The sequence below is a fragment of the Embiotoca jacksoni genome, unplaced genomic scaffold (genome assembly GCF_022577435.1).
Source record: "Embiotoca jacksoni isolate LCO1_2020_lvr unplaced genomic scaffold, fEmbJac1.0.p SCAF_30, whole genome shotgun sequence".
Classification (NCBI taxonomy): domain Eukaryota; kingdom Metazoa; phylum Chordata; class Actinopteri; family Embiotocidae; genus Embiotoca; species Embiotoca jacksoni.
Genome location: NW_027185382.1, coordinates 936,925 through 951,385, shown reverse-complemented (window position 1 = coordinate 951,385; position 14,461 = coordinate 936,925). Strand labels below are relative to the sequence as shown.

General features: G+C 40.9%; 1 protein-coding gene across 3 annotated transcripts in view; it reads right to left on the bottom strand.

The window, feature by feature from the left end:
• The window catches only part of LOC138207216 (inactive dipeptidyl peptidase 10-like), a 40,734-nt gene that overhangs the window by 4,115 nt on the left and 22,158 nt on the right, over nt 1-14,461 (bottom strand). For all 3 annotated transcript variants that reach the window (XM_069164307.1, XM_069164306.1, XM_069164308.1), the window contains exons 4-24: nt 13,852-13,946; nt 12,533-12,607; nt 9,970-10,022; nt 9,781-9,862; nt 8,770-8,890; nt 7,499-7,653; nt 7,307-7,404; nt 7,096-7,219; nt 6,787-6,825; nt 5,964-6,071; nt 5,614-5,705; nt 5,223-5,270; nt 4,977-5,095; nt 4,621-4,668; nt 3,753-3,851; nt 3,460-3,529; nt 2,893-3,021; nt 2,745-2,810; nt 2,117-2,171; nt 1,437-1,536; nt 856-914 (exon numbers count right to left, since the gene is read on the bottom strand). In XM_069164307.1, coding sequence (XP_069020408.1) covers nt 856-914; nt 1,437-1,536; nt 2,117-2,171; nt 2,745-2,810; nt 2,893-3,021; nt 3,460-3,529; nt 3,753-3,851; nt 4,621-4,668; nt 4,977-5,095; nt 5,223-5,270; nt 5,614-5,705; nt 5,964-6,071; nt 6,787-6,825; nt 7,096-7,219; nt 7,307-7,404; nt 7,499-7,653; nt 8,770-8,890; nt 9,781-9,862; nt 9,970-10,022; nt 12,533-12,607; nt 13,852-13,946 — 1,835 coding nt within the window. The remainder of the gene's footprint in view (nt 1-855; nt 915-1,436; nt 1,537-2,116; nt 2,172-2,744; nt 2,811-2,892; nt 3,022-3,459; nt 3,530-3,752; nt 3,852-4,620; nt 4,669-4,976; nt 5,096-5,222; nt 5,271-5,613; nt 5,706-5,963; nt 6,072-6,786; nt 6,826-7,095; nt 7,220-7,306; nt 7,405-7,498; nt 7,654-8,769; nt 8,891-9,780; nt 9,863-9,969; nt 10,023-12,532; nt 12,608-13,851; nt 13,947-14,461) is intronic.

The window sequence follows — 14,461 nt, the reverse complement described above, 5'->3', positions numbered from 1 at the left end:
CACATTTCCCTTCTCTGAATATCATTTAAAGCAGACCCCCCCCCCCCCCCCCCTCCCACTGTGAGAGTCACAAAAATAGAGCACTCTGGCCCAGTTATTGGCAACCCACTTAGGAGGAAAAACACACTTTGACTGCAACCTTCACATGGAGGACGATTGTGTAATGTTTTTTTTTTTTTAACTTACACCTAAGGCATTTCCCTGTTTTTTGTTTTTTTATGTTTTATGTGTTTTCCTTCTCCTCGCGGCTGCAAAGGACAAGATTTGTAGCGTTGACTAAGACGCTGGTGGCCAGACGGAGGCTGTTATATTTGTGAAGTGAACCAAAGCAACAGAACATTTTCATTAAGACGTGTAGTGGTTTGCTCTGGAAAGCAGTTTGATGTCTATACATCTAAAAAAAAAAAAAAAAGACATTCTGTCTTCTGTCGAGGAAGTGAGACCCACCCACACACGTTCATCATCCATTAGTTTTAGTCTTGAATATACACTTAAAGGATAATTCAGGTTTATTTCAGCCTACATGAATGTGGCTCTATGAGTCACGCTAACATTGCATTGTCCACCTCTGTTGCAGAGATTCAGGGAGTCGCACAAAACATTGTATATCGGGTCAAAAAGCTCCATGCAGATGCAATTTTTTTTTTTTACTGTCTTCAGATGTTTGAGTCTGACTGAACTTTAACACAGAAATTAGCTGCCCGAAATGGCCATTTTGTTAATTGTATTACGGATCTTCATCTGGGGACCGAATCACTCATTATATCACATCATAATATTCATCTGCGCATGCCAGTTTCAGACTTAAAATGATTCATCAAAAATGAGGGGGGAAGATTGGTTGAGGCAGCTCACTTCATAGCTGTTCTCCTCAGTCGAAGGCAAGCCAAAGTATCTCTCAGAGAAGGACGAGGCTAAAAGAGAGAAGAAACAGAAAGAAAGGAGGTTTTGTAAGTGGAATACAGAACGACAAGTGTTGAATGTACAGCTGACAACAGAAAGGTTTGCTCATTCTGCTTTGTATATAGACAGAAATTTTGCATGCATGTCTGTTTTAAGACACCATCAAAATCCTCCTTCTCCTTTCCCTTTTGTTTGAACCCGAGGCTTTGCAGCAACACTTGGCTCTATTGAACTATAATCACATGCTGCAGTATCTCCTCAGCGGTACAGGAGTCTTAATAGTAAGTATTCGCTCCCAGAACTGAGGAGCGCTTTTCATTTGAAAATTCAATAAGCTTGAATTCCCAAAAGCAGAACCGACGGATAATTAAAGACACATTACCCCGACAATACATATGAAAAAGATCATGTAGGATAAAGACTTGGTGAGGAAGGAAATGACGAGAGTCGGCACCGCAGCAGCAGAAGTAATAAATATTTCCATGTCACTGCAGCCTGCATTAAAGATGATTTGAATCCGACGCCTCGCTCACCATATATGGTCCAGTCAGTGACCGGAGCCTGAGCTGCCGCACATCTGATCAGCTTCTCCGTCGACTTCAGCATCATCAGTGTGAGGTAGCCACCATAGCCCTGCAGGAAACACATTAAATTACCTTTATTTGCACTGAGAATTGAGTTCAAGAGTCACACTTATACATACACTTGTTTTTTCCACAGTAAGAGAAGCAGTTATACAAAACCCAAATCCTGATCCTTTAACATTTGCACAGCAGTAAAATTAAATCTTGTAAATGATGAAGGTGGTGCTAATTTGATCTACCTTTGCTGTTGAGCAGTTTATTGAACAGAAATGAATAATAATTTACAACTTCATTGCATGTTTTTTGGTAAAATCTTAATCTGCAATGTACCCACTGACTACAGAGGAATAACATCCTGAAATGTACTGGAGTGAAGGAATAAAGCAACATTAAATAAAAAAATACACAAGCAAATTACCGAAAAAAAGCCTTTGTACATTTAGAAATGTCTACTTATTGTACATATCTGAATGCTTGTGTCACTCAGAATCACATACAAATCTTAAGAGACTTTCCTTTGCATCATAAATTATCTTTGTGCATTAAGGTGGTGTCCATTAATCAGTAAATAAATGTATCAGTCAGCTGACAACTGAAGGTTTGGATAGTTCACAGGCTGAAAGACGAACCTCTCCGTAGACTCCGACACGAGTGCGATCGATGAACGGCAGGTTCACCAGGTATCTGAAAAACACAGAGGAGGCGATTCAGTGAGCACATAACAAGCCATCTTTAACAACAGAGAAGAAAGGAGAGGTTATATTTTTACATCTCATTTCACACGTCACACATGTGGTCCAGGACAAGGTCCAGGAGTAGGGAGGTCAAAAGTCAAAGCCGGGGGGGGATTACTGAAAGTACGCCAGATGATGTCTCACATGATCATGTGACAGAAGTCGCAGAGAAAAGAAATGAGAAAAGCAAGAAGGAATGATGTTTGAAGAGTGTTTTGTTTTGCTTTGGGACTTCATGTTGACAGCTAACAGCATAATTTCAGTAAAAGAAAAAAGAAAACCGGAAATATTTTTTTTCCCAAAGTGATGCCTGTCTGCGTTTGTTTTAAATTGATGCATTTCTATCTTTTTGTAATAAATAAACTGTCATTCGCATCCTTTGTGCTCTACCGTTCTCTCACAAAACAATTCAAAAGAAGCGTCTGTGAATTTTGAACGGGCTCCAAAACCGGGTCTGACAGAGATACTGACCCGACTACAAGAATGCAGAGTGGACATAAGGGTGCAGACATGCAGTACATACTTCAGAGCTGCGATCTGGTCGTCTGTGTCCACTGTGCCGAGCTGCTGATGGACCTGCTGCAAAACCCTGTGAGGTGACAGAGACGAGGTCAGGAAGTGGAGCTGGAATCTGGAGCACAACCACGAATTCCACAACCCAGATGTGTTACCTTTGACCTCTGAACCCTGACCCGCTGCCGTCGACCCGCGCCACGATGACCTGCTCGGACCCCACCAGCACCTGGTCCCAGTCCAGCCTGAACTCGTCTGTGACGGCTTGGTCGCCGAGAGAACTGCCGCTGCCGAGTCAAACTCAAAGTTAGTTCACTCACACGCTAATAGACAGCTTTATTAAGAATAAATGAACAATCAATAAAAAGTAAACAGCCTTCTGTGTTTGTGTATGTTATCATGCAGCCATTGGTATATATTAGTTATTTTTAGCTCTATTAGTATTTTATCAACATTTGTGCTTCAAAACATGTATTTAGGTATTAACTGCTGTATTGTGTGCAGGTTTTACAGTAATGCAAAGATTTGTTATACCGAAGCAGCTTTCCTTTCTATTTTCACCCTGTATGACTGTTGTTGTCTAAAATACCTCTGTCAGCCTGCAGCTGCAGACAAGTGAAGGGTTTCACTTTCAGCTGTCTTTACCGAGTTTACCTTTGAAGCTTGCACTGCTCCGACTAATGTAAATGAAAAAATGCAAATGTAATAAAGCGGGGAAGGCTTACACAATAAGGAGGAGGCCGTAGAGGTAGGACTCAGAGAAGTCAGGAGGATAGATGAGCTTGAGAGGCAGCTCTGTGAGCAGAGATAGAAACATTAGCTGAAGGACAAGTGACCGGGAGAGGACAGAAAAAAAAGGAGGTCGGGACGGCAGCCAAGCAGACGGAGGACAAACCCCAGCAGGAGGACACACACACACACACACACACACACACACACACACTCGTGTTGTTAAGTGGTTCAATTATCTCATGAAGCTCACACACTCGTATAGCTGTTAAGAGCAGATCATTTCTACCAAAGTTGTTGTTGGTGATGATCCGGATATCAGTCTGAATCATCCTTCTGGTGTCCAGCGCAGCCTGCAGAGGGACGTTGTTCTCCAAGATGAAGTATGCTGTGAACGACAAATCAATTTCATCAGAATACAACTGTTACTTCAGGTTTTACACACATCACGTGTATATCTCTGAGTAAACTTAATAGTAACAATAGGGGTGTAATTCCACCTTTAATTCACTGTTATTAGGCTTGTTCTGACACTAAATGATTTGTGTTTCCTCTTGGCTTAGCAGCTAAAATGACCTATGGGGTTGTGCAGAAATAAAGACAATTTCTAGACAACAGTTCATATAAAATATTCAGCAGAGAAAAGGCATGACTGCATTTTTATTTTATAACCACTAATCCACATAGTGTGCAGGCGTCCTGCACCGTGCATGTACCATCAAAAATAACGTACATCTGTGTCTTGGCTTCTTTCTGCATCACCTTGTATCTGAATATTATTGGTTGTGTCAGTAAATTACACAGAGAATACACAAATCAGTACTTTCACATCTTTTCCTGAACATTTTTCTAAACACTTTCACTTTTTTTGCAGGCCTGCCGGCAACGAGGACGATTAGCTTTTCTAAAATCCCATTTAAAGTGTGATACGAAACACATTCAACATCTTGAAAGGTACAAATTATCAGTGCCGTCTCACACCGCATCAAATCCAACAGCTGCTCGTGTTTCCACACAAATGAGACGATGACGCTTAATTGCTGTGAAGTATTTTCCATTTACAGAGCCGGTGTGAGAAACAGCACATCTGCCCGCCCACACAAACATCACGTAAACACTGAAACGGCGGAATGTTACGCAGAATGAAAACTACTCACAGTCCACATTGTCAAAACTTAGAAGCAGCACAGCTGGAACTCCAGGACCTGCGAGGGAGGAGAGGGATTTTTATGAATTTGACAGATTATCATTCCTGTTAAGAGGCATATTTCTAAAACTCGGTGGGCTGCTGTAACAACATTTTTCAACGCAGGACAACTAAACTCCACAGAAACGTTGCAAATTTAAAGATTTCACCCGTAACCTGGGCTTTCTATCAGAAACAAATATTTTCAATTTATGGCCCGAAGATAATGATCAGACATGAGCACAAACTTTCTGCCTCTTTGTTCCTTTTAGATGTTTACTTTCACCGGATGTGGTCAGTAAAGTTCATGTGTTGAGTCTATGAGACCTCGACAGCGCAGGATGGCGTGCTGTGCATCAGGGCTGACGTCAGCGTCATAGAAGGTACACTCCTCCTTCAGCCCACAGGTGAGACATCGCCGTGGAAACAAGCCGAGGGTCAACACACTGTCATAGGAAAGAGACAAAATGCAGCACAAAAGAAAATGTGATGTGTCCATCCCACACAGAACTGGAAAATTAAATGAGCTGGAGGAACAGTGAGTAAAACACAGTGTGTCTGAGTGAGTTTCACCTGTATAAATGTCTCTGCTGTGCAGCGACTTCTGTGCTCAGAAAATATCTGGAGGAAGGAAAGCAGAGCAGTTAAAAGTAGGACAAGGTCACAGATCCATTATACGTCTGCCTGCACTGCATTTCTGAGGCTGGTCGAGCGTAAACAGCTGCAGTACATGATTCTATCTCCACTTTCAATGTGGAACTTTGACTTGTAATTCAGTATTTTCGAAGTGAAAGTATCGGAAAACTTCCTCCAGCAGTATTTACCAGTATTACTCATAAAAATGAAGAAGTATAGCTAAATATATCACACAGGAGTAATTATCTTTGTGGAACTTATGACACTGAGATACAACAAAACTTGTTTTTTGTTTGTATCTATTGTGAAAAACTAGACTGAAACTTACATGATCTGGTTGTTTTCATCGTAAGCTACGATTTTTGTCACCTCCCAGTCTCCTGATGTTAAGTGGCGAACTTCATCCTGGTCACTTCGTAACTGAAAGAAAAAAGGTTTGAGGGATTGGAAACACTTTGTTTAGATGCAGGACTAAAGTTTTCTTCAGCATCATAGTAATCTTTAAGTACATTACAAAAAGCTAATAGTTAATTCAGCTACTTTTAATGGTGATAATCTGCTAAAAAAGGAACAAAATGACAATAAAATACACACAGCACACTTGACAGAGGATACAAATCAGACACAAAGACATGTCGAGGACAAAGAGAAAGAAGAGGAGAGGACTCTTGGAGTCACCTTTTTGGTGAACATGGTGATGTGGTGGAAATCTCCCTGACCTCCTTGTTTCACAGGCAGCGCGAGGAAAAACCTGTTCCTGTCCTTGGAGAACAGCGGATCCTGTCTCTGCGGAAACAAACTCGGGATTTAGAGCAAACAGTCCAGACCAGAAGTATGTGGACAGATACACATTTATTTCATCCTTCAGGTTCACGTTCAATCTCAAATGCAATAATGGGTACTGCAATAAAGTGCAGAGTCTCAGCTGTAATGTATACCAATTTAAAAAGAACTGTGTGGGAGATGTCACCCTCTTAACTCATAGTTGTCTAAGGTAATTGGACAGATGCACATAGAGCTAAACAAGTTGTTTCAGTGAGTGCCTGCAGATTTGGATCCACAGACATCAGCAGAAGCTTCGTCCCTTCACTGTAGACACCGCCAGCTTTTATTGCTGTTGGGTCTCTCTGCCTTTAGAGTTTAGCAGGTGGAACCTCTGGAAAGCTCTTTTTTTTATTTGGCTGTATGTTAAGGATCATAGTCTTGCTGAATGAGGAAATGTTGTGCAGTGAGTTTGGCTGAATCACCCTCAAAACACTTCTTAAAACTGGAGAATGTTCTTTGCAGAACTGCTTTAATTCAGCCAAACTGAAGTCGTGAATCTGCCAGCCGTGTCCAATTACTTTTGAACCCTTGTAATTTGGGTGCTATAACTCTCACACAGTTCTTTCCCATATCGACATAAACCAACTAAAATTAAAGCTGAGACTCGTCACGTTAACGTACTAAAGGTCATTTACATCCATGGCCTTGTTAAATACGGTTGTGTATTGAGATTTACCTGTCTGGAGATCCACGTCTCTGAAGTGTCCTCATGTCTCTGAGTGACAGGGCAGAAAGTCAAATCCAGCTTTCAGCATTGTTGCACCAGTTGTGGAAGATATTCACATCTACTGACGGAAAATAATCTCATTGGGTAGTTTAAAAAAAAAATCAGTGTACTGTCATCCTTTTACCACTAACAAATAAAGTTATCATCTCTCCAATCAGGGACACGCAATGCATTTAAAGGCATCACAAACTACTGTATACCTTCTTCCCATCCTCATCTAACCAGCTTCCACCCAGCGTTCACATCAAAACCACCCACCTGAAGACAGACTCCGATGGTGGCGTCACACACCGTCAGCAGTGAGGCGTTTTGGGCTCGGTTGAGCCATCGCACGGCGAGGTGTGTATTACTGATCCACTTCACCATGGTGACATAGAAATCCCTGCAGAGGAGACGCAGAAAGAAGAATCAGATCAGGGATTTTGTGCCTTTTTGTGCCAGCACTGCATTGATATGTGTGTGGCGTCACCTTAGTCCGAGCTGATTGGGAGGCTGCAGCTCCTGAGTGTGTGTTGCTCCGAACAGGTTGACCACCGACAACTTGACTGCAGGGTTCATCTGCCCGGCCTGATGGGACAGGCACGGAAACATCTTTTACAAATCTGGAAGAACCTCAAAGGGGAAGTTATTATTCTGTATGTTTCCCGCAGTGCAGCCTCACCATCGGATACGGGTATTGCAGACCTCGGGGGTAGGTGCTGCCTGTGAACTGGGGCAGAGCCATGTTGGGTACCAGTGTGTCGTTGATGGTGAGGAAGGCCAGTCGCTCTCCGTCAGGCGACCACCAGTGAGCCAAGTGTGAGCGCAGAATCTCCTCTGACAAGAAAAACACAAACCATTTCCTGCATTAAGACCTTTTTATTCTAACTCGATGATGTTAATGACTTCAGTCAGAAAATAAAGCTTTCTCCCGATTGTGTGATTTGCTGCTCATGATTTTTATTATTAAGGATCTGCTGGTTTTCTCGACCTCCAGTCCTCTTCTTTGCGGATTATTTGTTGGTTTTATTTACCTTTTCTGAAAGATGTCAGCATTTTAGAAGAAATTTAGAAGAAATTAGGACACTAATTTTAGTTAAAATGTAATAAAAACAACAACACTATAAAACAGTAAAAACAGACCATTTGATAGGCAAAAAGTTGACACATGGTTGCTCACGTCATTGCTGAAAGAGGACTCACTTATTCTGTCCTTTCAGAAAATATCAGCCAAACGGTTACAATCAAAAGTAAAAAGCAAGTCAAAACACACATCACAGTAAATCTACAAACACAAATGATTCTGTAATGTCCCTCGTCTCCCTCAGACTGTGTTTGTGCTGCTCTCTGTGCAAACTGCGAAAACCATCAGCACATTACTGAATTCGTTTACACAGCGACTTAATGGATCGTAGAGGCTTGTTGTTGATTTTTCATTGCCAGTCTGCTTAGTTTGTCTAGTTTGCTCTGCTGCATTTTTAATGCCAAAGACAAATCTTTGAAAACCAAGGATCCACGGTGAACCTGGAAACTGTATCATCGACCAAAGACCCCACAGTGTCTCTATTATTGTCTTCTCCCATCCCAAAGATATGAAAACTTTCTCAGACTGGATATTTTTTAAACAGAATTTATAAACTTGCAAGTTCCAAAGTTTCCAGAGACGCGAAATAAATCAGGCTGAAACTTATTTAAAATGAAGCACAAGACACCAAGAACATTTTCAGACGGGTGTACAGTAAATATATGAGAAACTACGGTTAAGGTTGAAGGAAATGCATTTAGGTTTTCAGGTCTTTTGGTCATTTGGTCAAAAGGATTCATCCTGTGAGGAATATTATTCAGTCTTGATAATTGAGTAGTGGACTTTCCCTCTCATGATTAAAAACATAAAAACCCAGAACAGATATAAAGGATTGGAGCTCAGTGGTCGATACACTCTCCAGTACACACCTTCATACAGCCAGTCTGCCAGTCCATTGAAGATGACTCCTTCCATCCCAGAGGAGGTGATTCTCAGAGAGTTGCTTCTCACATCTGACTGGTAGTAGATGTTATTCTCAAAGATGTAGATCTGTAGAGAAAGATGAGACGATAACAGACACACATGCAAATGTACTCTATTTGTTTTTGCCTTGTTGCTGTTTCTCTTTGTGTTCTCCTCTTGGCTGTCAAGCTGCTTTTCTTCATCCACTTGATTTGTTTTTCTTTTTGATTTCCTCTCTGATTAAATTTTTTTAATATATTAAAGCTCCTGGTTGAGCCCACCATGCAGTGTTTGCTCTCGCTCTCTTCCATCAGTGTTTTAATATTTACATTTGCAAATACAGACAGGATCGGCCCGACACAGCCTGCATCTTCACCAACATCCTGAGTCCTCCTCGTTTCTTTTTTCTGTTGCTGTTATTTATTTTTCACAGGTCTGTTCTCAATTACCATCAGTCGCACAGGGGCCATCTTTATTTTACTTAACTGCAACTACAAGATGACTCAAATATTATAACTTCAAAATGAATAATAAAAATTGAACTTTCTCATATCATCTGGCATTAGAGAAGAACGCATTTTCAAAAGTTGTGCTCAAAAAAGATGCTTGTATCATATAGTATTGAATTTAGTTATTTACATTGTTGGAAGTCTGACACAGCTGTAAAATGAAGAGACCTTAAAAAAGTTGAGCAGATCCTTTCCAGAAAATTATTATGAAAAAAACCTGCAAAATAAAGTGGCACCTGTCCCTTCTGGGCTCGACCTGAGAGCAATATAATGTAAAAATGAGGCATTAAGCCCAGACATAACACAGAGAAACAGGCAGACAAAGCACAGTATGGATGTAAACAGAGTCTGTATTGTATTAAAACAATCATATCACCGGGACAGATCTCTCCAGAGCGGCAGTGTGAATTTCTAAAAAGAAAATGAGAAAACGGTTCACAGACTGTAAAAACAGACACTCAGCCTTACCAGCTGCTGTCCTTGTCGTCCCCAGGATGCATGTTGGAGCACTGCATTGTGAACCTCAGGCGGGTTCAGCTCCCATACCTCCCTGATAGATAGACACACACGCACATTAACAACGGTCGATCTGTTTCTGAACGCCACCGTGACCATGGATCAGAGAGCAAACAGTGATGAAAAGCTAAACTGGCTTACCTCGTGTAGATGTTGTACACAATGTAAGACGCTGTGTATGAATATCTGTACATCTGCAACGAGAGATCAGCCCATCACATAACACAAACATTTATCTATAACCAACACCTCGTGGCAATGTCAGCGTCTCAACACGAAGCATTCGACTTCAGACATCCACACGAGGAAACAAAGTCAGCCAGCAGCTGACAGCAGCTGGAGAAGCAGAGAGTCCTTCACTATATTCAGATCATGTTTCACTATAATACATGTTCAAATATCATCATCAGGATGTTGCATGCTTTTATCACTTGTTTTATAATAATATTTAAACAGGTTCTAAGTTCTTAAATCATGTTTCAAGTCATGGATTAAGTTTAAATTTATATGGAATTTATATGAATAAAAATAGGTCAGAAATGCAGATTTGCAGTTTATATCGTTTGGAAGGACTTGCAAAAGACTGAATTGTCAAACTGTCAAAACATCCTTATTTTGAATCACCATTACGAGTGAAGCTTCAAACGTAATGTAACCTGACCGAGGCTTTCCGTCCATTCTGACTCACAGTTCTGCTATTATTGCGCTTCTTGAGTCATTCTTACAAACACTAATTATTTTTCTAAGAAATATGGAACATTAGATTTCCTTCTGTCCTCCAGCAGCCTGTTTTCAGAAGCTCATTACATAATATTTAGCATATTCATGACCTCCTACTCCAACTCGCTGAAGGTGTGGCCCCAGGTTCTTCTCCAACCAGTAAAAGGCCTGATGAATAATGCAAACTTCCTTTCACTTTATTCTTTAGTGAGTAATGGTTGCAACTGGAGATATCAGACCGTACAATAGCGTAATATTGGGGTGAAAAATTCAAACATATTTCATTTCTGGTGCGATGTAGCAACTAGAATTGCCTCTAAACAGTTTACTCTTGAGGAGGGAATTGTAAATATTCCAATAGTTTAAAAATACATTGGGGTAGCCACCATCACTCTAACACATGTCCAAGCACATTTTTATTGTTTTCTATTTGTGCAGCGGCTGTGGCTGTGGCTGAGCTGGTTGCCCACTAATCGGAAGGTTGGCGGTTCAATCCCTTCTCCTCCCGTCAACATGCTTAAGGCTTAATGATAGCATATCATTGGTGAGTGATGTAATCATGATGGCGAGCACCTTGCATGGCAGTTCAGCTTCATTAGTGTGTGTGAATGGGAAAGGGCAATACATATGCAGTCCATTTCCCATAAATCTATATTAAATAAGTTGAGGAGTGAGAAGGAGGATTTATTTTACTCCTAACTACACTGAAGCTTAAAGACAGTACTTCCAATTTAGTCATTTTATTTCCCTTAGGAGTACCTTTAATGTTAAAAACTGTATACATATATATATGTATATTTTATTCAACATCAACATATTGAAGCATGACATATTTGCTATTTACAGAAACCCTGAGATTTTCACAAGAGTTTAAAATTAAGTTTCTCGGCCAAAATCTTTTCATTCAACTTTCTCATTGAACTGTGCGTCCTGCGCAGGTGATTTCCCTTCACACATGGCGGTGAAAGAAATTCCACTGAGAGCAAATAAAAATCTCAGTACATGGTGCCAATGGGGATGTCACATCAACAAATAAAACCAGAGTGCAATCAATTAAGCCTGAATATGCCGAAGAGAAGTTGAGCGAAATGTGCAGAACATAATCCTGAGGAAATAGATTTTTATTTTCTTTTAAGATGTACACTCAAATCGTGTTTTTTTTTTTCCCACTTCCATCCTGCTGAGAGGCTTTTAAACCATGAAGTGGTTTTGACCTGGCAATCATTACAGAATATACGGTAGGACACACAGGCTTCCTCCTCTGGTTTCTCAGCCTCTGCAGTACTTTATAAACCCAACCCGGGATCCATCTGTTGGCAAACAAATCTAAAAAAAAATCAATGGAGAACCTTCTCTGTGCAGATGGAGAGACACAAAATGAAAACACATGAGGAGGACAAAAAAAAATACATGCATATACAACAGAGAAACACGGTGAATAAAGCCACACCTGTTCAGTGCAGCCGTTTGTTTTCAGTGTGTTTATGTGCAGTGCAGTATAATCAAAGTATTCATATGTCCTCATCAGCTGGCGTATGCTCATTTCAGCCTCCAAATTATACAAAACATCAAAGTTAATCTTGGTAATCATTGTCGATTCCAATTTTGTTGCTTTTAAGAAACAGAAAGCTCCAAAGCGCTCGGCAGAAAATAAAAGAGCACTAACAAAAACATCACACACCTGAAGGGCCACCGCTCAGGTGTGTGTGTTTGTGTGCCTCTGTGTGTGGGTGTGTTTGTACATGCGGATAAGTGAGTGACAGCACCCTCGGGTGTTACACAGGAGCACAATGTAAATGCCAGCCTGCCATGAAATAAAACAAAAAGGCAAGAAGAACAGGGGATGAACTCCAATCATAGCTTGTGTGGTGATGTAGACGCAAATCAAAAAACACAAACTGTTTGTGTTTTTTTTATGTGACGTTGTTCAGGTGATTTAGATTTATTGTACTGGGCTGAGGATGCATTTTAATTTGAAACTCACCGGTTTGACATCGTATGCAAAGAGCGCGTACTTCAGGTCTGCAGAAAGAGAGTACTTTGCCACCTTGAAAGCCACCTAACAAAAAAAGAAATAACAAAGCTAAATCATGGCGGACTTTTCTTTATTATACAATAAAAAAGATTCTGTGCAACCTTTTTAGATACAAGTTAACTTGCTAAATAGTAAGTAGGAGCTCAAAAATTAGACAATTGATTAACTGGTTATTGTTGTTCTTTTGGGTGAGCTAACATTGCTCACATTTCCAGCTTTCATCCTTTGACCATGACAAAAAAAAAGAAAAGGAACTACAGCCGGACAAAGCTAATGTGGCAGCTAAAGGCCATAAAACCACCAGGGGACCACAGTAGGATGTGACATTTCTGGGAGACGAAGTGGTGGACAGACATTTTATAGACGACATTTCAGGACTGTGCAGTGAGACTGAATGATTAGTCAGACCTTCGAAAATTTCTATTCCTGAAACTATTGGTAATGGATGCCTTAATTGCGAAATCTCTTTTGGTGCCTGAAAATGTCTCTTACTTGTTTTTGTTTTTCTATCTGCGGGTATTTCTGGGAACTCGCTGATGAAAGTTGTACAGACACTTTGGATGCTGCAGCTGGTGCCGTTTGCAATTTTGGTGGGGGTCAGAATGGTAACTTCCAAACCACGAGCCCATCCCTGCTTTGTGATTTGCTCTGATATTTTGATAAGCTTACAGCAGGGCCTCAAATCCTCATCAAATCCCCTTATGCAACCATTAAAACTACAAGCCACAGCGGCTAATCTGCAAAATTCAAGGAAAGGTAATGAAAGTGCTTTACAGAGAAGGTGAGAGATAAAGGGTCAGCAAGTGCTGACATCACTTCTTATGACTGGAAGTACATGTGCAAATCATGTTCATGGTGTTTCAGAGATCTGCACCACACCCCCTCCTCCAGCTGAGCTGAGGTAAGGAGCAATGCAGACAGCCGGGAACATGAGCCCCTCACCAGGATGTTACTATGCTCTGATTCTGCAGGTAATGGAGGGGTGAGGATTGTTGTCTGCAGCCTCTGAGGAGCCAATCACAGCAGAGACAAGTAGAGAGCAGCTCTGTCTCCTTTCTAAAAAAAAAAACAGGGTTGAGGGCTGGCCAGCAGCACAAATACTGCGCTGGCTGTCTTTTAGTCCGGAAAGATTATGATAGTTTTTGTACACATACTGTCAGATTTCCACACTTTGTGCACACACGATGAAAAGAAATAACTCGGGGCGCCTTTGTTTTCTTGAAAAATGTGATTTCAATCATTTATTATAAAAGCTTATAAATACTTACAAATGTGCTGTTGCTCAGTATGACTTTCGTCTCATTCAAGACAAAGTCGAACTTGATGACGTGACCGTCTCGGTTCCTGTACACCACCTCCGAATCTGACAACAGAAAAGAAAAGACATAATAAATAAAAACAGGCGGCAGTCGATGATATCAATCCATCCGCACTGTGATATTCATTCGTAAAGTGTAATATTATGGTGTCCGCATACTTTTGGCCATACATGTAAGACTTGATGTTTCTGGATGCCGGTGTGTTTCAGCAGCGGGAGCTTTACACTGGATCTATTGAGGATTTACAGTCGTATTCTATTGCTGTGTTGTTTCCACGTGATTTACTTATTTTACATAATGTCATAAATAATGCATCACTCATGTTGTTTTATTCATATGGGTCTCTGTTAAAGATGTAGCCTTGTTTGTACAAACCTCATTAGCAATCATGTATGACAAGCCGAGCGGCGTGAGGCATTCGTCCAGAACTGATTACACACACCCACACACACACACAATCTTCCACTCTTATGTAACCACCTGCATGTCTCCGTCACTCTCAACTTTACATTAACTACACAATAAGAGTACAGTGTAAACAGTCATGAATAACCCACTA